Genomic DNA, 21655 nt, shown 5'->3' with positions numbered 1-21655 from the left:
CTTCCTGGGAAAGGAGGCTACAGGTCCTGACGGAATCAAAACAGTTTTAATAATATTCTCATTTTAAATTTGTTTAAATAACTATATATTTATAGATATTTATATAGACAGAATTTTCTATACATAGTTATCTAAACAAAATATATATGTATATATATTTATATAATTATATATCCAAAGATTTGATTCTGTTATGTTCTCGTTTTCCCCCTCTGTTTCTTGCATTATTTTTTTTTCTTCTTTTGTCTTAAAGGAGCATGACAGCCAGATAATGTCTCATGCACTGATGAAATGATTTCGGAAAAGAAAAGCCAGTAGTCCCCTGGCAGTAATCTCAGAGATCGGGGCGGTCCATGGCTTCATTATAAGTGATTATCCTACTGGGATCTGAAAAATAAAAAAAATGTGAAAACAGGTTAATTGTGCGGTGACTGATTTTATAATAATTGTCATGTAAATGGGGCGTTTGTTTCTGCAGACTAGTAGGCCGACTTTCCGTTCTATCACGCCCCTGTGGTGCCAGCCTCATCGCCAGCCCATGCAAGTTTTAGTGCATGCGTGTCGCTCCTTACGGCAGCGTCAATGCTTCTATTAAGACAGGTGTACGCTTCCCGGCTTAAGAGGCGCACTGCGCAAGGCCTGGAGCTCAGAAGATGGCTTCTGGTCATGCACATTGCGCATCTGAAGCCGGGAAGAGTACGCCCGGCTTCAGAGATGCATTGATGATACCGAAATGAGAGGTGCGCATGCGCTAGAGTTGCATGAGCTGACCATGAGGCCGGCTCGTGGAAATTTATAATGCCCACAGGGGCATGATAACATGGAAAGAGGGCTGACTAGTCTGAGCAACTAACGCCCCATCGACTATTCAAAACCCTAATTATCACGGGATACAGGGACATTAAAGGCTTTTTTTTTTATTTTAAAGCATTTATTTAGCTGAACTACGTTATACAGGGCTGGTTAGGTAGGAAGTTTAATTATACAAAGGAGAATGCTGCTGGGTTGAAGGGCATGGCGGACCTGACCGGTTCCCTTTGAGACTGAAGGTGGACATAAGTTCATCGAATTGAACCTATAGCCTGATATGTTCTTGAGGAAGTTAATAGCCTTATGAGGCAGATGCCAAGTGCCCCATATATAGGGTAAAAATTCCTTTCCGACTCAACATACACCACTGAGACTAATTCCCTGGATCATTGTCCAGGACACGGTCCGTCAGCCATGTGGAATATCTGTGGCCGCTGGTCAAGAGACCTTATAAACCACCTTCAACCTCCCGGCATTAGCAGCTCTTCTTTTGATCAGCCAGCCTGGCGCAATGTTATCAATGTGGCATGAGGAACATGTGACGTCTCACCGGGCCAGCTAGACTGATGAAGAGCCAAACATGCCGGGAGGTAGAAGGTGCTTCTCAGGGCTCCAGTCCAGCAGCGAGAGATTACAGACGTGTCCAATAGACCAAGTCCTGCCAATCGATTCGCAGAAAATACAGATGAGAAACAGACATCCTCAGCACAAACTCTAAAAGAGCGTGTGCATGAGGCATCAACCAGCCAGACATTGGGGTCTCTCTTCAGCCTCATTTGGACGCCATGAATCACGTTTGATCCAATATTTTCATGGCTAGAACAAGTGAACCATTAAAGACTATGGGTCTGTTCACATAACCGTGTTTGTTTGCAGACAGTGACCGATAAGGTCTGTAAAGTGCTGTGGAATTAGTGGCGCTATTTAAGGGAGAAAAATAAATGAATGAAAACAAGTCCGTCTTGGACCACAGTGCGAGATCAAATTATCGCTTAAAATAAAGTTAGTTATATTTAATTTTCTTATATCATAAATCGGTATTAAAAATAAAATAGAAATCTTGCAATTTTAAGACCGGCCATTGAGGTTTTTATAGACTAATTTCCACATGTACCATTAGCCACACTGGTCAGACTCAGACCCTATCTTTCATGATGAAGCATCTAATGCTAGTGCGCAAAGAGGGGCTGTGACATGGCCTCCTGTGATTGGTTGATCCAGTGTTATCAGCTGTATGTAGAGGCGTTACCAGGCAGTGTAATCCTGCCTCTGAACAGGATGAGACTGCTGAAAACATTTTCTCAGACTACAGGAAGTAGGAGTCTATAATTGCACCAGAAACCAGTGTGAAAATTGAAAGATTACTAATATTGGAAAATAACGCATAATTAAAATATATATTAAATGTAAATCTATTGCCAACTTTATATTTTCTTGCATTATCAAGTAAATAGTGTTTCTATACAGAAATGGTGACGCATCAACTGTTCTGGGCATAATAAAGCACCTCAAGCTCAGCTCTGCTCCGCACCCAGCACCAGACTCATTAGCTTGATAACTCACTGTCTATGTGATGCCAGGTGATAACAGATAGTAAGCGATCAATCAAGCAAAATGCTGGTGGTGAGTGGGGAGACCGTGGCTTGTTAAGTGCCATGTCTTGCCCAGAGCACTTACCACCATACTCACATATGAAAGAAAACACTAATTACATGAGAGTGCAGCAACAAATAGAAGATATGAAGGGGTCAATGGATTTAGATTTCAAAGATATGCATGCCCATATGTATGTGGTTTTAGGCGAATGGGAGTTGATCTTTAGGACAGATCCCCTTTAACCATTACAAGATGCTCTGAACAGCAGGGGTCACTGTGCCAACGCAACAATGGCTTTCATAAACAGCCCTGTGCTGGGAGTAGGCCTGAGCCATGTTAATGATTACAAGAACATAAAAGAAACAGATAAGGCACTTGTTTAGTCAAGGTAAGTAAATGCGAGCCCAATACCTTTACGTTTCAGCTTACCTTGTTTTTGCAAGTTCAAAATAGATTCCATTTCTGTTAACAGAGGAGAAAGAGAAGACTTAAAATCATGGAGAATTCTGGATGGAAACCACATCGGAAACGCACAATAGTCTGGCCCTCTGAAAGCACAATGTTCTTATATACAACTTGGGCTGATCCGTTTCAGAGAAGCAGCATTCTGATAACAGGTTCATGTTATACAGGTCCTTCTAAAAAAATTAGCATATAGTGTTAAATTTCATTATTTACCATAATGTAATGATTACAATTAAACTTTCATATATTATAGATTCATTATCCACCAACTGAAATTTGTCAGGTCTTTTATTTTTTTAATACTGATGATTTTGGCATACAACTCCTGATAACCCAAAAAACCTGTCTCAATAAATTAGCATATTTCACCCATCCAATCAAATAAAAGTGTTTTTTAATAACAAACAAAAAAACCAACAAATAATAATGTTCAGATATGCACTCAATACTTGGTCGGGAATCCTTTGGCAGAAATGACTGCTTCAATGCGGCGTGGCATGGAGGCAATCAGCCTGTGACACTGCTGAGATGTTATGGAGGCCCAGGATGCTTCAATAGCGGCCTTAAGCTCATCCAGAGTGTTGGGTCTTGCGTCTCTCAACTTTCTCTTCACAATATCCCACAGATTCTCTATGGGGTTCAGGTCAGGAGAGTTGGCAGGCCAATTGAGCACAGTAATACCATGGTCAGTAAACCATTTACCAGTGGTTTTGGCACTGTGAGCAGGTGCCAGGTCGTGCTGAAAAATGAAATCTTCATCTCCATAAAGCATTTCAGCCGATGGAAGCATGAAGTGCTCCAAAATCTCCTGATAGCTAGCTGCATTGACCCTGCCCTTGATGAAACACAGTGGACCAACACCAGCAGCTGACATGGCACCCCACACCATCACTGACTGTGGGTACTTGACACTGGACTTCAGGCATTTTGGCATTTCCTTCTCCCCAGTCTTCCTCCAGACTCTGGCACCTTGATTTCCGAATGACATGCAAAATTTGCTTTCATCAGAAAAAAGTACTTGGGACCACTTAGCAACAGTCCAGTGCTGCTTCTCTGTAGCTCAAAAGTGGCTTTACCTGGGGAATGCGGCACCTGTAGCCCATTTCCTGCACACGCCTGTGCACGGTGGCTCTGGATGTTTCCACACCAGACTCAGTCCACTGCTTCCTCAGGTTCCCCAAGGTCTGGAATCGGTCCTTCTCCACAATCTTCCTCAGGGTCTGGTCTCCTCTTCTCGTTGTACAGCGTTTTCTGCCACATTGTTTCCTTCCAACAGACTTACCATTGAGGTGCCTTGATACAGCACTCTGGGAACAGCCTATTTGTTGAGAAATTTCTTTCTGGGTCTTACCCTCTTGCTTGAGGGTGTCAATGATGGCCTTCTTGACATCTGTCAGGTCGCTAGTCTTACCCATAATGGGGGTTTTGAGTAATGAACCAGGCAGGGAGTTTATAAAAGCCTCAGGTATCTTTTGCATGTGTTTAGAGTTAATTATTTGATTCAGAAGATTAGGGTAATAGGTCGTTTAGAGAACCTTTTCTTGATATGCTAATTTATTGAGACAGGTTTTTTGGGTTATCAGGAGTTGTATGCCAAAATCATCAGTATTAAAACAATAAAAGACCTGACAAATTTCAGTTGGTGGATAATGAATCTATAATATATGAAAGTTTAATTGTAATCATTACATTATGGTAAATAATGAAATTTAACACTATATGCTAATTTTTTGAGAAGGACATGTATAAGGGTCTGTGCACACGCTGCAGATCTGCAGCGGTTTTGACGCTGCGGATCTGCAGCTGTTTTTTTATGAGCTTACAGTACCATGTAAACCTATGGAAAACAAAATCCACAGTGCCCATGCTGTGGAAAAAACTGCACAGAAACGCAGCGGTTTACATTCCGCAGCATGTCAATTCTTTGTGCGGATTCCGCTGCGGTTTACACCTGCTCCATAATAGGAATCCGCAGGTGTAAAACCGCAGGTGAAGTCCGCACAAAAAGCGTTATAATTCCGCAGTAAATCTGCAGCGCGGTTTACCTGTGGATTTACAAATTTACAAAAACAGGTGTGGAAAAATCCGCAGACATCCCACCTACGTGTGCATGTACCCTAAGGAAACTTTGGGTACAAAAAAAAAAAATGTATAAAGAGCAGCACGCTCACTTCAAATGGGTGTTTTGAACAGCTGACATGTGCGCGCAATAGTGGCGAGTGGAATCGCGATCCATCCGCGCTATTAACTGACAGCAGCATTTAACTACCGCTTCCGGCCGCATAGCCGACCCCTGTCACATGATCGGGGGTCAGCGATGCGTCAGGATTGTAACCATAGCGGTCCTTGAGACCTCTATGGTTACTGATCCCCGATTGCTGTGAGCGCACCCTGTGGTCAGCGCTCATAGCAAGCCTGCAATTCAGCTACATAGGGGCGATCTGATGAGGCTATTCAAACATGGCAAAAGTTTAAAAAAAAAAAGAAGAAAAAGTTTTTAAAAATATCAAATAAAAAAATATATAAAAGTTTAAATCACCCCCCTTTCACCCCATTCAAAATAAAATAAAATCAAATATACACATTTGGTATCGCCGCGTTCAGAATTGCCCAATCAATAAAAAAAAAAAAGGATTAACCTGATCGCTAAACTGTGTAACGAGAAAACTTCGAAACGCCCAAATTACGTTTTTTTGGTCACTGCGACATTGCATTAAAATGCAATAATGGGCGATCAAAAGAACGTATCTGTACAAAAGTGGTATCATTAAAAATGTCAGCTCGGCACGCAAAAAATAAAACCTCACCCAACCCCAGATCATGAAAAATGGACACGCTACGGGTATCAGAAAATGGCGCAATTTCTTTTTGTTTTTTTAGCTAAGATTGGAATTTTTTTTGACCACTTAGATAAAAAATAACCTAGACATATTTGGTGTCTATGAACACGTACTGACCTGGAGAATGATGGCAGGTCAGTTTTAGCATTTATTGAACCTAGCAAAAAAGCCAAACAAAAAACACGCATGGGATTGCAGTTTTTCTGCAATTTCACCGCACTTGGAATTTTTTACCAATTTTATAGCACACGTCATGGTAAAACCAATGATGTCGTTCAAAAGTACAACTCGTCCCGCAAAAAATAAGCCCTCACATGGCCATATTGACGGAAAAAAAAAAAAAAAAAAAAAGTTATGGCTCTGGGAAGGAGGGGAGTGAAAAACGAACATGCAAAAATGGAAAATCCCAAGGTCATGAAGGAGTTAAAGAAATAACTTCCTTTACATCATGATTGAAAGTAAACCTTGTATGAAGAGCTGAACTTGTTCAAGGTTGTTCATGTTTTAAGTTATACATCCGCGTACATCAATTAAAACATTTTGTCTTCCTAAAATAAGCTATTCGTGTCAGGTGAAAACCCAAAAACCACTGTAAGGGATAGTCTCTTTAAAACGCATCCCGCCAAACAGACTTTCATTGCGAAATCTGTGTCATTCAGGTGCGCTGCAGACAAAAAAAAAAATAGTAGTGCACAGAATCAAGATGAATGGCCAACCACGTAGTACAAGGGAATATGATGTCCATACGCCTTTTTTATATTTTGCAGGCCCTTTAAAGGCTTTATCCAAAATGTAAAGTGTCGCAGAATATGTTGGAGATATAGAAATAAAATTATTATCCTTAGGATAGGTCATTAATATCTGATCGTGGAGTGAAATCTGGCACCCCAAACATCTGTTCTCAGTGCTGAGCAGATGTGCTCAGTTGTGGAGCTGCACAGCACAGTCATAGTGCTACGAATTTGATACATGGGCACACGTGCAGTACCCACTGTCAATATCCAGTTGACCAAGCTGTTCAGCTCTGCAACGGAGCCCATCTAGCCACCGCCGGGAACAGGAGATCGGTGGGAGTAACGGGTGTCGCACCGCATCTGATCAGATATTTATGACCTATCCTCAGGATGGACCATCAATTTAAAACTCCTGGATAAGCCATTATTGCAGGGTTGGGGGCCTTTGAGATTCCCACCCATCACCAACAGATTGATCAGAAGCCCAACGCTCAGGAGGAAGAAGTGTTCAGCTACAGAGAGAGTGCATAAAGAGCTGTGTGTGGATGCAACAGAAAGTCTATGGGTTCTTACACTGCTCTGCATATGATCAGGCAGGAGCTGAGCACTTATGTTCAGTGTTAAGGGTAATCGGTGGGATTCCAGCTCGTGAGACTGAAAGACATTTACTAGTCCACAAAATAGGGGGAAGGGAACAAAACAAAAACCCTCAAAAGTCTGGTTACACTTTACCCCTGGAATAACATGCAGTTTCTATGACCATTTTACAAAATAAAAATTAGTATTTTCTTTATACTTTTTGGATTGACTCTTTTCCTTAGCTCAGTGTTTCCCAAACTCCAGCCCTCACGGCCCCCAACAGATCATGTTTTCAGGATTTCCTCAGTATTGCAAAGGTGGCGGAATTATAAATCAAGACATATGAAACTGGGCAATACTAAGGAAATCCTGGAAACATGATCTGATGGGGGCTGTGAGGACTGAAGTTTGGGAAACATTATCTTATCTCAAAAGTGTCCACAAGAACTGTACGTGTGATTTCAGCCTGAAAATGCTCATAAAGATCTTCTAATGCATATGGTGATGTCCACTCATCTCACAGCAAGCGTCAAAATGAAAGCTCGGGTTTAGTAGAGTTACAAATACGAGATCCCCGATTTCTGCTGGAGATAAACCACAGCAAGAGGTAACCGCAAGGGCCTAAACCAATAACTTAAAACACATGCACATTAGCAGAAAGTTAATCAGGAGGACGCTCTTGGCTCCATTATCAAAAGATATCTTACGTACACAGATGGGAGCGCCAGCTGACTTTTCTACTGAGGTTTATAGGAATATTATGTGAGGAGCATTCTGCCTATGCCTTCAGGAAAATATACACATTTTCAGCACTTCATATACTCACAATCAAGAATTGGATCACAAAATATAACCAAACACCCACATCTTCATGCACAGGTCTGAAGAACGGTCCATAGAAATTATAAATCCCCCCCCAAAATGGCAGTATCAGCCACAATTTAGGCATTTATTGCCATCACCGAGTGTGCCCGATGCCGAATACTAAACTTCATTTTTCCTCATAAATTACATAGGACCTTTACCTTTAGTGTGATAGATTATAGCAGCCCTCTGGTCAAAAGAACCCCAGGTATCTTTGCAATCAAGATCTCCGTGGTACCTCTTATCTTTGGCGGAGGCCTGTAAAGTGTTTTTCAGAAAGGTCTGAGGAATTTCTTCGCTTTCACAGACCCTGGCTTGAAACACTATTAAACCCTGGCTAGCAGCTTCCGGCTTTAGCAGTTCCCCTATATGCAGGGTTTCTAAGGATAATGGACCCCCATCTACCCCAGAAGCATGAGCTGCTTTCAGTATGGTACCATCTGGAATTTGAGGGCTAGTCCGTTTCTCCAGCTCGTAGGCCTTAGGAAAAACAGGGCGCTCATTTCCTGAGGGAACAGTTTCGGCACCCTGTGAAACAGGAGGAGTTGGATGTTCCCAAACCATCTGCCCAGTGTCTGGCTTATCGGCTCCAGCCTCAGGGCCGGCACTTGGTTCATTTATAAAAGACAAACCCCACTGGTTCTGGAAAATGTCTCCCAAGCTTTGCTGATTGGACTGTCCAGACTGGTCTGCCTGCAAAGCATCCGGCAGGGCATGTTGCATATTTAAAGGATAAGTAAAAAGGCCAGGTTTCTTTTGTTCAGAGGGGTTTGTAGAGGCAGAAGAGGATTCGGTGGGCAAAGGCTCTACACCCCCAGGCAGTGTGCGTGAAACAGTACTAGCAGCAGTAGCCATAAAACCCCCATCAGCTCCTACTAAAAGGGGTCCATTGGCAAAATTAATTGTAGATACAGACTTCATGGCGGACATGGGAACCTGGGACACACAGTTTGATGAGGTCATTTCCCCACTTTGAGACGAGAAGGAGAGAGGTGAGGGAGAAGTTGTGTTGTTCTGGGCTGCTTTATTGAGGTTCTCTTTAAGGTTCTCTTTAACTTTACTTGCATAACTAATTTTGGGAACTATTTTAGCACTACTGTTATCAACAGGGAAAACAGGAGGAGGTTTAAACAATGTCCAAGAGTCCTCCTTAGTGGAGCTAATTGGAGATGCCTTCCCCTTGGGCCGGTCATCAAACTTCTTCCCTACAACGGGTTTGCCGTCAGAGTTTTTCCTAGGAATATCTCCAGGGCTTACTTTACTCCGACCGATGCCCGAGGCTGAAGGTTCACTTTTCCAAGTGGCTTTCCCGTTATCTGCCCGAGATGTTGTTTTCTGATCTGCAAACAAATCTGGCTTTAAATTTTCAGAATCCAGTTTTGTTTCAACGTCTGACATTTTGCCACTCAAAAAGCTGGAGTTCTCGGCAGGCTTGGTGATCGTGAACTTGGCTTTCCTTTTATTAGATGTGGCATATCCACTCTCGGAACCGCTGCCATCGTTCTCAGCACCTTTGCCTACATAGCCGTTAGTAATAAAACCAGAGCTGTTAGACAGCAAACCATTGTGAATCTCCCCTTTGTCTGTGCATTTGATATCCCTAGGTTTGCTTTCATAAGATTTATCATTCTTTTTGTCCATACTGTTTTTATGAAGCAAAGTTTTAGGTTTGTTGTTTGCCTTTCCAAAGTTAATAGTCTTGGCTAGGTGCTTGGAGTTGGTGCCGATTTCTGCAGGGCCTTGCTGGCTACCGTTGGGAATTCTGGAGGCACCCAGGGTCTTGCGGTCTCCTGTAGTACCATTTAGCTCTCCATGTACTAAGGGAAGAAAAAAAAATACATATTATGAAACAAATTACAACATCCAGAGATTGTCACTCTCTAATAAAGGTAAACGGAACGAGCACCGCCACCATGTTAACACTAGCATACCAGTAGCACATGCGTTCCTAACAACTTAGTCATATTGAAGAAAGTCACAAAAGATAGTGTCATTACGGTCCCAAATAAGGGTGGTCAATCAGTAATTTCTAAAGCCCAGAAGAGCAAGCCCACAAGTCCATGGCAGCATGATACAGCTGTAATTATTTTACATGGAGGAAACAGCGATTGCAAAGGGACTGCGAGTACTGGATAAACCCTTTAAGGACGCAGTAATTTTTTTTTGTGCGTTCGTTCTCTTTTTCGAAAACCACATCTCTATTTTTCCAAGGTCATACAAATATGAGGGATTGATTTTTGCGGGACCAGTTGTACTTTGAAAGCACTACAAATACATATTTTAATTATTTAATTTTGGATGGATAAAGAGGAGTCAATCAAGATTTTAGCCCCCTCCCCCCCCCCCCCACCTTGCTTTTCCTTTAGGCCCCACTCACACTTAGAACTGGTTTGATCTCTAGCATAAATCATAACAACAAATATAATAGACTAGATGGTGGCTTGATTCTAACGCATCGGGTATTCTAGAATATGTATGTAGTTTATTTATGAAGATTTTAGAATACATTGAATACACAGGATTCGGCCGGACGCGACCAATTAGCGAAGCGTGGTTCAAATCCCTGCGCCTGTCGCTGATTTTTCGCGGCCAGCCACGTAGTATATAACAGCCCACGTAGTATGTGGCATTGCCCGGCCCACGTAGTATATTGCCCAGCCCACGTAGTATGTGGAATTGCCCGGCCCACGTAGTATGTGGCATTGCCCGGCCCACGTAGTATATTGCCCAGCCCACGTAGTATGTGGAATTGCCCGGCCCACGTAGTATGTGGCATTGCCCGGCCCACGTAGTATATTGCCCAGCCCACATAGTATGTGGCATTGCCCGGCCCACGTAGTATGTGGCATTGCCCGGCCCACGTAGTATGTGGCATTGCCCGGCCCACGTAGTATGTGGCATTGCCCGGCCCACGTAGTATGTGGCATTGCCCGGCCCACGTAGTATGTGGCATTGCCCGGCCCACATAGTATGTGGCATTGCCCATCCCACGTAGTACATTGCCCAGCCCACGTAGTATATAGCAATGTGGGCATCATATCCCTGTTAAACAAAAAAAGAAATAAAATAAAAAATAGTTATATACTCACCTCCTGTTGGCCCCCGGATCGAAGCGGTTACCGATGCTCCTCGCGCACTCCGTTCTGAAGAGTGCAAATGCAGTCTCGCGAGATGACGACGTAGCGGTCTCGCGAGACCGCTACGTCATCATCTCGCGAGATCGCAATACATGGAGCGGTCACCGGAGCGTCGCGAGGAGCGTGAAAGGTGTGTTCAGGATCAGAGGGGCCGTCGGACGGTGAGTATATAACTATTTTTTTTAAATTATTTTTAACAATAGATCTTTTTACTATTGATGCTGCATAGGCAGCATGAATAGTAAAAAGTTGGTCACACAGGGTTAATAGCAGCGTTAATGGAGTGCGTTACACCGCGGCATAACGCAGTCCATTAGCGCTGCCATTAACCCTGTGTGAGCGCTGACTGGAGGGGAGTATGGAGCAGGCACTGACTGCGGCCAGGACGGAGCGGCCAGGACGGAGCGGCCATGTTGCCGCCGGACTGTGCCCGTCGCTGATTGGTCGTGGCTGATTTGCTACAACCAATCAGCGACTTGGATTTCCATGACAGACAGAGGCCGCGACCAATGAATATCCGTGACAGACAGAAAGACGGAAGTGACCCTTAGGGTAGGTTTCCACATTCAGGAAACGCTGCGTGTTTGACGCTGCATAGAGACGCAGCATCAAACACCCAGCGTCCAGATGTTACAGCATAGTGGAGGGGATTTCATGAAATCCCGTCTCCACTATGCGTGGAAACGCGCATCCGGTGGCCCTGCGATTCCGGACATGCGGCGCGTCTTTTTAGATCGCAGCATGTCCGTTAACCTTGCGGCGACGCTGCAAGGTATAACACAGGGCCCTAGACAATTATATAGTAGATGAAAGTTTGTTATCTTTTGAATGGAGCATAACTTTTAATAACTGTAAATTACATACCATTAACTTCCACATGTTCGGCTTAGTTAAACGTATCTACTATATAATGGTCTAAGGGTCACTTCCGTCTTTCCGTCTTAGATATTCATTGGTCGCGGCCTCTGTCTGTCATGGAAATCCAAGTCGCTGATTGGTCGCAGCAAAACAGCCACAATCAATCAGCGACGGGCACAGTCCGGAAGAAAATGGCCGCTCCTTACTCCCCGCAGTCAGTGCCCGACGCCCGCATACTCCCCTCCAGTCACCGCTCACAGGGTTAATGCCAGCGGTAACGGACCGCGTTATGCTGCGGGCAACGGACTCCGTAACCGCTGCTATTAACCCTGTGTGACCAACTTTTTACTATTCATGCTGCCTATGCGGTATCAATAGTAAAAAAAATGTAATGTTAAAAATAATTTAAAAAAAAAACAAAACAAAAAACCTGCTATTCTCACCCTCCGTAGTCCGCCGAGCCACACGCACCTGCCGCCATCTTTCGTTCCCGGCGATACATTGCGAAATTACCCAGAAGACTTAGCGGTCTCGCCAGTGTTAAGTACTGCGTGGCCTGTGTTATATACTGCGTGGCTGCTATATACTGCGTGGGCTGTGTTATATAGTACGTGGCTGTGTTATATACTGCGTGGCCACTGTTATACATTGCGTGGCCTGTATTAACGCATCGGGTATTCTACAATATGTATGTATATAGCACAGGCCACGTAGTATTTGTCTGCTATATACTACATGGCTCCTATATACTATGTGGCCTGTGCTATATACTATGTGGCTGCTATATACATACATAAATACATATTCTAGAATACCCGATGCGTTAGAATCGGGCCACCATCTAGTTCTTTATAATGGCACAACTCTTTAACCACTTAGTGTCTGGCCCAATTTTTTTTTTTTTTAATCTGACATGTGTCACTTTACATAGTTAACTCTGGAACGTTTCACCATATCCTATTGAGTTTGAGACTGTTTTTTCGTGACACATTATTCTTTAAGATAATGGCATATTTAGGTTGAAATGTTTTGTGTTTTTTAACCCCTTTACCCCCAAGGGTGGTTTGCACGTTAATGACCGGGCCAATTATTACAATTCTGACCACTGTCCCTTTATGAGGTAATAACTCTGGAACGCTTCAATGGATCCTGGTGATTCTGACATTGTTTTCTCGTGACATATTGTACTTCATGACAATAGTAAAAATTCTTTGATAGTACCTGCGTTTATTTGTGAAAAAAAACGGAAATTTGGCGAAAATTATGAAAATTTCGCAATTTTCCAACTTTGAATTTTTATGCAATTAAATCACAGAGATACAGTGGGGCAAAAAAGTATTTAGTCAGTCAGCAATAGTGCAAGTTCCACCACTTAAAAAGATGAGAGGCGTCTGTAATTTACATCATAGGTAGACCTCAACTATGGGAGACAAACTGAGAAAAAAAAATCCAGAAAATCACATTGTCTGTTTTTTTAACATTTTATTTGCATATTATGGTGGAAAATAAGTATTTGGTCAGAAACAAAATTTCATCTCAATACTTTGTAATATATCCATTGTTGGCAATGACAAAGGTCAAACGTTTTCTGTAAGTCTTCATAAGGTTGCCACACACTGTTGTTGGTATGTTGGCCCATTCCTCCATGCAGATCTCCTCTAAAGCAGTGATGTTTTTGGCTTTTCGCTTGGCAACACAGACTTTCAACTCCCTCCAAAGGTTTTCTATAGGGTTGAGATCTGGAGACTGGCTAGGCCACTCCAGGACCTTGAAATGCTTCTTACAAAGCCACTCCTTCGTTGCCCTGGCGGTGTGCTTTGGATCATTGTCATGTTGAAAGACCCAGCCATGTTTCATCTTCAATGCCCTTGCTGATGGAAGGAGGTTTGCACTCAAAATCTCACGATACATGGCCCCATTCATTCTTTCATGTACCCGGATCAGTCGTCCTGGCCCCTTTGCAGAGAAACAGCCCCAAAGCATGATGTTTCCACCACCATGCTTTACAGTAGGTATGGTGTTTGATGGATGCAACTCAGTATTCTTTTTCCTCCAAACACGAAAAGTTGTGTTTCTACCAAACAGTTCCAGTTTGGTTTTATCAGACCATAGGACATTCTCCCAAAACTCCTCTGGATCATCCAAATGCTCTCTAGCAAACTTCAGACGGGCCCGGACATGTACTGGCTTAAGCAGTGGGACACGTCTGGCACTGCAGGATCTGAGTCCATGGTGGCGTAGTGTGTTACTTATGGTAGGTCTTGTTACATTGGTCCCAGCTCTCTGCAGTTCATTCACTAGGTCCCCCCGCGTGGTTCTGGGATTTTTGCTCACCGATCTTGTGATCATTCTGACCCCACGGGGTGGGATTTTGCGTGGAGCCCAAGATCGAGGGAGATTATCGGTGGTCTTGTATGCCTTCCATTTTCTAATTATTGCTCCCACTGTTGATTTCTTCACTCCAAGCTGGTTGGCTATTGCAGATTCAGTCTTCCCAGCCTGGTGCAGGGCTACAATTTTGTTTCTGGTGTCCTTTGACAGCTCTTTGGTCTTCACCATAGTGGAGTTTGGAGTCAGACTGTTTGAGGGTGTGCACAGGTGTCTTTTTATACTGATAACAAGTTTAAACAGGCGCCATTACTACAGGTAATGAGTGGAGGAAAGAGGAGACTCTTAAAGAAGAAGTTACAGGTCTGTGAGAGCCAGAAATCTTGATTGTTTGTTTCTGACCAAATACTTATTTTCCACCATAATATGCAAAAAAAATGATAAAAAAACAGACAATGTGATTTTCTGGATTTTTTTTTCTCAGTTTGTCTCCCATAGTTGAGGTCTACCTATGATGTAAATTACAGACGCCTCTCATCTTTTTAAGTGGTGGAACTTGCACTATTGCTGACTGACTAAATACTTTTTTGCCCCACTGTATGTCACACAAAATACTTAATAAGTAACATTTCCCACATGTCTACTTTACATCAGCACAATTTTGGAACCAAAATTTTTTTTTTGTTAGGGAGTTATAAGGGTTAAAAGTTGACCAGCAATTTCTCATTTCTACAACACCATTTTATTTTAGGGACCACATCTCATTTGAAGTCATTTTGAGGGGTCTATATGATAGAAAATACCCAAGTGTGACACCATTCTAAAAACTACACCCCTCAAGGTGCTCAAAACCATATTCAAGAAGTTTATTAACCCTTCTGGTGCTTCACAGGAATTTTTTGAATGTTTAAATAAAAATGAACATTTAACTTTTTTTCACAAAAAAATTTAATTCAGCTCCAATGTTTTATTTTACCAAGGGTAACAGGAGAAAATGGACCCCAAACATTGTTGTACAATTTGTCCTGAGTATGCCAATACCCCACATGTGGGGGTAAACCACTGTTTGGGCGCATGGCAGAGCTCGGAAGCGAAGGAGTGCCATTTGACTTTTCAATGCAAAATTGACTGGAATTGAGATGGGACGCCATGTTTCGTTTGGAAAGCCCCTGATGTGGCTAAACATTGAAACCCCCCACAAGTGACACCATTTTGGAAAGTAGACCCCCTAAGGAACTTATCTAGAGGTGTGGTGAGCACTTTGACCCACCAAGTGCTTCACAGAAGTTTATAATGTAGAACCGTAAAAATAAAAAATCATATTTTTTCACAAAAATTATCTTTTCGCCCCCAATTTTGTATTTTCCCAAGGGTAAGAGAAGAAATTGGACCCCAAAAGTTGTTGTACAATTTGTCCGGAGTACGCTGATACCCCATATGTGGGGGTAAACCACTGTTTGGGCGGATGGGAGAGCTCGGAAGGGAAGGAGCGCCGTTTGACTTTTCAAAGCAAAATTGACAGGAATTGAGATGCCATGAGACGCCATGTTGCGTTTGAAGAGCCACTGATGTGGCTAAACATTGAAACCCCCCACAAATGACACCATTTTGGAAAGTAGACCCCCTAAGGAACTTATCTAGAGGTGTGGTGAGCACTTTGACCCACCAAGTGCTTCACAGAAGTTTATAATGTAGAACCGTAAAAATAAAAAATCATATTTTTTCACAAAAATTATCTTTTCGCCCCCAATTTTTTATTTTCCCAAGGGTAAGAGAAGAAATTGGACCCCAAAAGTTGTTGTACAATTTGTCCGGAGTACGCCGATACCCCATATGTGGGGGTAAACCACTGTTTGGGCGGATGGGAGAGCTCGGAAGGGAAGGAGCGCCGTTTGACTTTTCAAAGCAAAATTGACAGGAATTGAGATGCCATGAGACGCCATGTTGCGTTTGAAGAGCCACTGATGTGGCTAAACATTGAAACCCCCCACAAATGACACCATTTTGGAAAGTAGACCCCCTAAGGAACTTATCTAGAGGTGTGGTGAGCACTTTGACCCACCAAGTGCTTCACAGAAGTTTATAATGCAGAGCCGTAAAAATAAAACAAAATTTTTTTCCCACAAAAATTATTTTTTTAGCCCCCAGTTTTGTATTTTCCTGAGGGTAACAGGAGAAATTGGACCCCAAAATTTGTTGCCCAATTTGTCCTGAGTGCGATGATACACCATATGTGGGGGGAACCACTGTTTGGGCACATGGGAGGGCTCAGAAGGGAAGGAGTGCCATTTGAATGCAGACTTAAATGGAATGGTCTGCAGGTGTCACATTGCGTTTGCAGAGCCCCTAATGTACCTAAACAGTAGAAACCCCCCACAAGTGACACCATTTTGGAAAGTAGACCCCCTTAGGAACTCATCTAGATGTGTGCTGAGCACTTTGACCCACCAAGGGCTTCACAGAAGTTTATAATGGAGAGCCGTAAAAATAAAACAAAAATTTTTTCCCACAAAAATTATTTTTTAGCCCCCAGTTTTGTATTTTCCCGAGCGTAAGAGGAGAAATTCGACCCCAAAAGTTGTTGTCCAATTTGTCCTGAGTACGCTGATACCCCGTATGTTGGGGGAAACCACCGTTTCAGCGCATGGCAGAGCTCGGAAGGGAAGGAGCGCCATTTGGAATGCAGACTTAGATGGAATGGTCTGCAGACGTCACATTGCGTTTGCAGAACCCCTAATGTACCTAAACAGTAGAAACCCCCCACAAGTGACCCCATATTGGAAACTAGACCCCCCAGGGAACTAATCTAGATGTGTTGTGAGAACTTTGAACCCCCAAGTGTTTCACTACAGTTTATAACGCAGAGCCGTGAAAATAAAAAATCTTTTTTTTTCCCACAAAAAATATGTTTTAGCCCCGAGTTTTGTATTTTCCCAAGGGTAACAGGAGAAATTGGACCCCAAAAGTTGTTGTCCTATTTGTCCTGAGTATGCCGATATCCCATATGTTGGGGTAAACCCCTGTTTGGGCACACGGGAGAGCTCGGAAGGGAAGAAGCACTGTTTTACTTTTTCAACGCAGAATTGGCTGGAATTGAGATCGGACGCCATGTCGCGTTTGGAGAGCCCCTGATGTGCCTAAACAGTGGAAACCCCACAATTATAACTGAAACCCTAATCCAAACACACCCCTAACCCTAATCCCAACAGTAACCCTAACCACACCTCTAACCCAGACACACCCCTAACCCTAATCCCAACCCCATTCCCAACTGTAAATGTAATCTAAACCCTAACTGTAACTTTAGCCCCAACCCAAACTGTAGCCCTAGCCCTAATCCTAACCCTAGCCCTAACCCTAGCCCTAACCCTAACCCTAACCCTAGCCCTAGCCCTAGCCCTAGCCCTAATGGGAAAATGGAAATAAATACATTTTTTTAATTTTTCCCTAACTAAGGGGGTGATGAAGGGGGGTTTGATTTACTTTTATAGCGGGTTTTTTAGCGGATTTTTATGATTGGCAGCCGTCACACACTGAAAGACGCTTTTTATTGCAAAAAATATTTTTTGCGTTACCACATTTTGAGAGCTATAATTTTTCTATATTTTGGTCCACAGAGTCATGTGAGGTCTTGTTTTTTGCGGGACGAGTTGACGTTTTTATTGGTAACATTTTCGGGCACGTGACACTTTTTGATCGCTTTTTATTCCGATTTTTGTGAGGCAGAATGACCAAAAACCAGCTATTCATGAATTTCATTTGGGGGAGGCGTTTATACCGTTCCGCGTTTGGTAAAATTGATAAAGCAGTTTTATTCTTCGGGTCAGTACGATTACAGCGACACCTCATTTATATCATTTTTTTTATGTTTTGGCGCTTTTATACGATAAAAACTATTTTATAGAAAAAATTATTATTTTGGCATCGCTTTATTCTCAGGACTATAACTTTTTTATTTTTTTGCTGATGATGCTGTATGGCGGCTCGTTTTTTGCGGGACAAGATGACTTTTTCAGCGGTACCATGGTTAGTTATATCTGTCTTTTTGATCGCGTGTTATTCCACTTTTTGTTCGGCGGTATGATAATAAAGCGTTGTTTTTTGCCTTTTTTTTTTTTTTTCTTACTGTGTTTACTGAAGGGGTTAACTAGTGGGCCAGGTTTATAGGTCGGGCCGTTACGGACGCGGCGATACTAAATATGTGTACTTTTATTGTTTTTTTTTTTATTTAGATAAAGAAATGTATTTATGGGAATAATATATATTTTTTTTTTCATTATTTTGGAATATTTTTTTTTATTTTTTTTTTACACATTTGAAATTTTTTTTTTTAAACTTTTTTACTTTGTCCCAGGGGGGGACATCACAGATCGGTGATCTGACAGTTTGCACAGCACTCTGTCAGATCATCGATCTGAGAGCAGTGCAGGCTGCTTCACAGTGCCTGCTCTGAGCAGGCTCTGTGAAGCCACCTCCCTCCCTGCAGGACCCGGATCCGCGGCCATCTTGGATCCGGGGCTCGAGCAGGGAGGGAGGGAGGTAAGACCCTCGCAGCAACGCGATCACATCGCGTTGCTGCGGGGGGCTCAGGGAAGCCCGCAGGGAGCCCCCTCCCTGCACGGTGCTTCCCTGCACCGCCGGCACATCGCGATCATCTTTGATCGCGGTGTGGCATGGGTTAATGTGCCGGGGGCGGTCCGTGACCGCTCCTGGCACATAGTGTCGGATGTCAGCTGCGATAGGCAGCTGACACCCGGCCGCGATCGGCGGCGCTCCCCCCGTGAGAGCCGCCGATCGCGCTGGACGTACTATCCCGTCCATGGTCATAGGGGCCCACCCCACATGGACGGGATAGTACGTCCGATGTCAGAAAGGGGTTAATAAAAATATCAGAAATTTCACCCAAAAATTTTTTTTGCTGCTTTCAAACTTTGAATATGATTATCCCTTTAATCCAGATGGTCACACCACACAAAAGTATTAATAAATGACATTTCCCTCATGTCTACTTTACATCAGCACCTTCTGTAAAATGTTTTATTTTGTTAGCATTATAAGAGGTTTAAAAATGGAGCAGTAAGTTTTCATTTTTTTTAAAGAAATTCACAATTTTTTTTAATTTTTTTAGGGACCTGTCCAGTTTTTAAGTGACGTTGGGGGACCTACATACTGGAAACCCCCAAAAGTGATACTATTTTCAAAACAGCACCCCTCAATCTATTCAAAAATTGCTTTCAGTTAGTTTATTAACCCTTAATGCAAGGGTCCCCAACTCCAGGCCTCGAGGGCCGCCAACAGTGCAGGTTTTCAGGATTTCTTTAGTATTGCATCGGTGGTAATGTGATCATCTGCACAGGTGATGATTCCAACCCCTGTGCAATACTAAGGAAATCCTGAAAACCTGCACTGTTGGCGGCCCTCGAGGCCTGGAGTTGGGGACCACTGCCTTAATGTTTTTCTGTGGTGTGACAATCTGGGTTAGGCCGGGGTCACACTTGCAAGTGCAATGCGCAAGTCTCTCGCATTAATACCCGGTACTGCGGCTGGCACTCGGTTCAGCTGCATAGAAATACATGCAGTCGCACGCTCCGGTCCAAGTGTCGGCGGCAGTGCCGGGTATTGATGTGCAAGTTTCTTGCATCACACTCGCAAGTATGACTTCGGCCTTAAAGGGATAAGCATACAAAATTTGAAAAGTTCAAATTTTTTGACATGTCAATTTTTTTTTTAATAAACACAACATATCAACCTAAATTTACCATTATCAAATTATAATGTGCCACGAAAAAAAAACAATCACAAAATCACTGGGATTTGTTGAAGCATTCCAGAGTTAATACCATATAAAAAGTGACACTGGTCAGATTTAAAGGGGACCTGTCACCCACAAAATCAATGGTGAGGTAAGCTCACCATCATCAGGGGCTTATCTACAGCGTTCTGTAATGCTGTAGATAAGCCACCCAACCCCCCCCCCTCCCGATGTATCCTGAAAGATAAGAAAAACAAGTTAGATTATACTCACCCAGGGGCGGTCCCGCTGTGGTCTGGTCAAATGGGTGTCTCAGGTCCGCTCCGGCACCTCCTATCTTCATTCCATGACGTCCTCTTCTGGTCTTCACTCCGCGGCTCCGATGCAGGCGTACTTTGTCTGCCCTGTTGAGGGCAGAGGAAAGTACTGAAGTGTGCAGGTGCTGGGCCTCTCTGACCTTTCCCGGCACCTGCGCACTGCAGTACTTTCCTCTGCCCTCAACAGGACAAAGTACGCCTGCGCCAGAGCCACGCCGTGAAGACCAGAAGAGGACGTCATGGAATGAAGATGGGAGGTGCCGGAGCGGACCGGAGACACCCATTTGACCAGACCGCAGTGGAACCGCCCCTGGGTGAGTATAATCTAACAACTTTTTCTCCTCTTTCAGGTAACATCGGGGGCTTATCTACAGCATTACAGAATGCTGTAGAAAAGCCCCTGATGACGGTGAGCTTACCTCACCATTGATTTTGGGAGTGACAGGTTCCCTTTAAAAAATTTGGCCCTGTCACTAAGGGGTTAAGACATTATATATTTACACATACCTTTACTGTGTACACTAATACACATTACAGACTCAAAGCCCGCACACCCTCTGCAGTGTACACAAACATTACAGCCCACACACACCCTCTGTAGTGTACACACACACACATACTGTACATACATTACAGCCCGCTCACCCTCTGCAGTGTACAGACATACACACACACACCCCCCCTACAGTGTACAGTATTACACACACACACTACAGCTCGCACCTCTGCAGTGTACACACATTACAGCCCTTACAACCTCTGCAATGTACACACACACACTATAGCCCGCACAACCTCTGCAGTGCACACACATTACAGCCCGCACCTCTGCAATGTGTACACACACACATACATTACAGCCCGCACAACCCCTGCAGTGCACAGTATTACACACACACACACTATAGCCCGCACAACCTCTGCAGTGTACACACATTACAGCGCTTACAACCTCTGCAATGTACACACACTATAGCCCGCACAACCTCTGCAGTGTACACACATTACAGCGCTTACAACCTCTGCAATGTACACACACTATAGCCCGCACAACCTCTGCAGTGTACACACATTACAGCGCTTACAACCTCTGCAATGTACACACTATAGCCCGCACAACCTCTGCAGTGTACACACATTACAGCGCTTACAACCTCTGCAATGTACACACTATAGCCCGCACAACCTCTGCAGTGCACACACACTACAGCCCGCACCTCTGCAATGTGTACACACACATTACAGCCCGCACACCCACTGCAGTGCACAGTATTACACACACTATAGCCCGCATAACCTCTGCAGTGTACACACATTACAGCCCTTACAACCTCTGCAATGTACACACACTATAGCCCGCACAACCTCTGCAGTG

At 43.5% G+C, this 21655-nt stretch overlaps 1 protein-coding gene across 2 annotated transcripts in view; it reads right to left on the bottom strand.

The window, feature by feature from the left end:
• Nucleotides 1-196: 196 nt before the first annotated feature.
• The window catches only part of NUFIP2 (nuclear FMR1 interacting protein 2), a 45356-nt gene continuing 23897 nt past the window's right edge, over nt 197-21655 (bottom strand). For both annotated transcript variants that reach the window (XM_069761186.1, XM_069761185.1), the window contains exons 2-4: nt 8050-9705; nt 2836-2868; nt 197-387 (exon numbers count right to left, since the gene is read on the bottom strand). In XM_069761186.1, coding sequence (XP_069617287.1) covers nt 335-387; nt 2836-2868; nt 8050-9705 — 1742 coding nt within the window. In that variant the 3' untranslated portion in view covers nt 197-334. The remainder of the gene's footprint in view (nt 388-2835; nt 2869-8049; nt 9706-21655) is intronic.

Source organism: Ranitomeya imitator, chromosome 3, assembly GCF_032444005.1.
Source record: "Ranitomeya imitator isolate aRanImi1 chromosome 3, aRanImi1.pri, whole genome shotgun sequence".
Classification (NCBI taxonomy): domain Eukaryota; kingdom Metazoa; phylum Chordata; class Amphibia; order Anura; family Dendrobatidae; genus Ranitomeya; species Ranitomeya imitator.
Note: the sequence above shows the minus strand (reverse complement) of the source record. Positions and strands in the feature narration are given on the sequence as shown.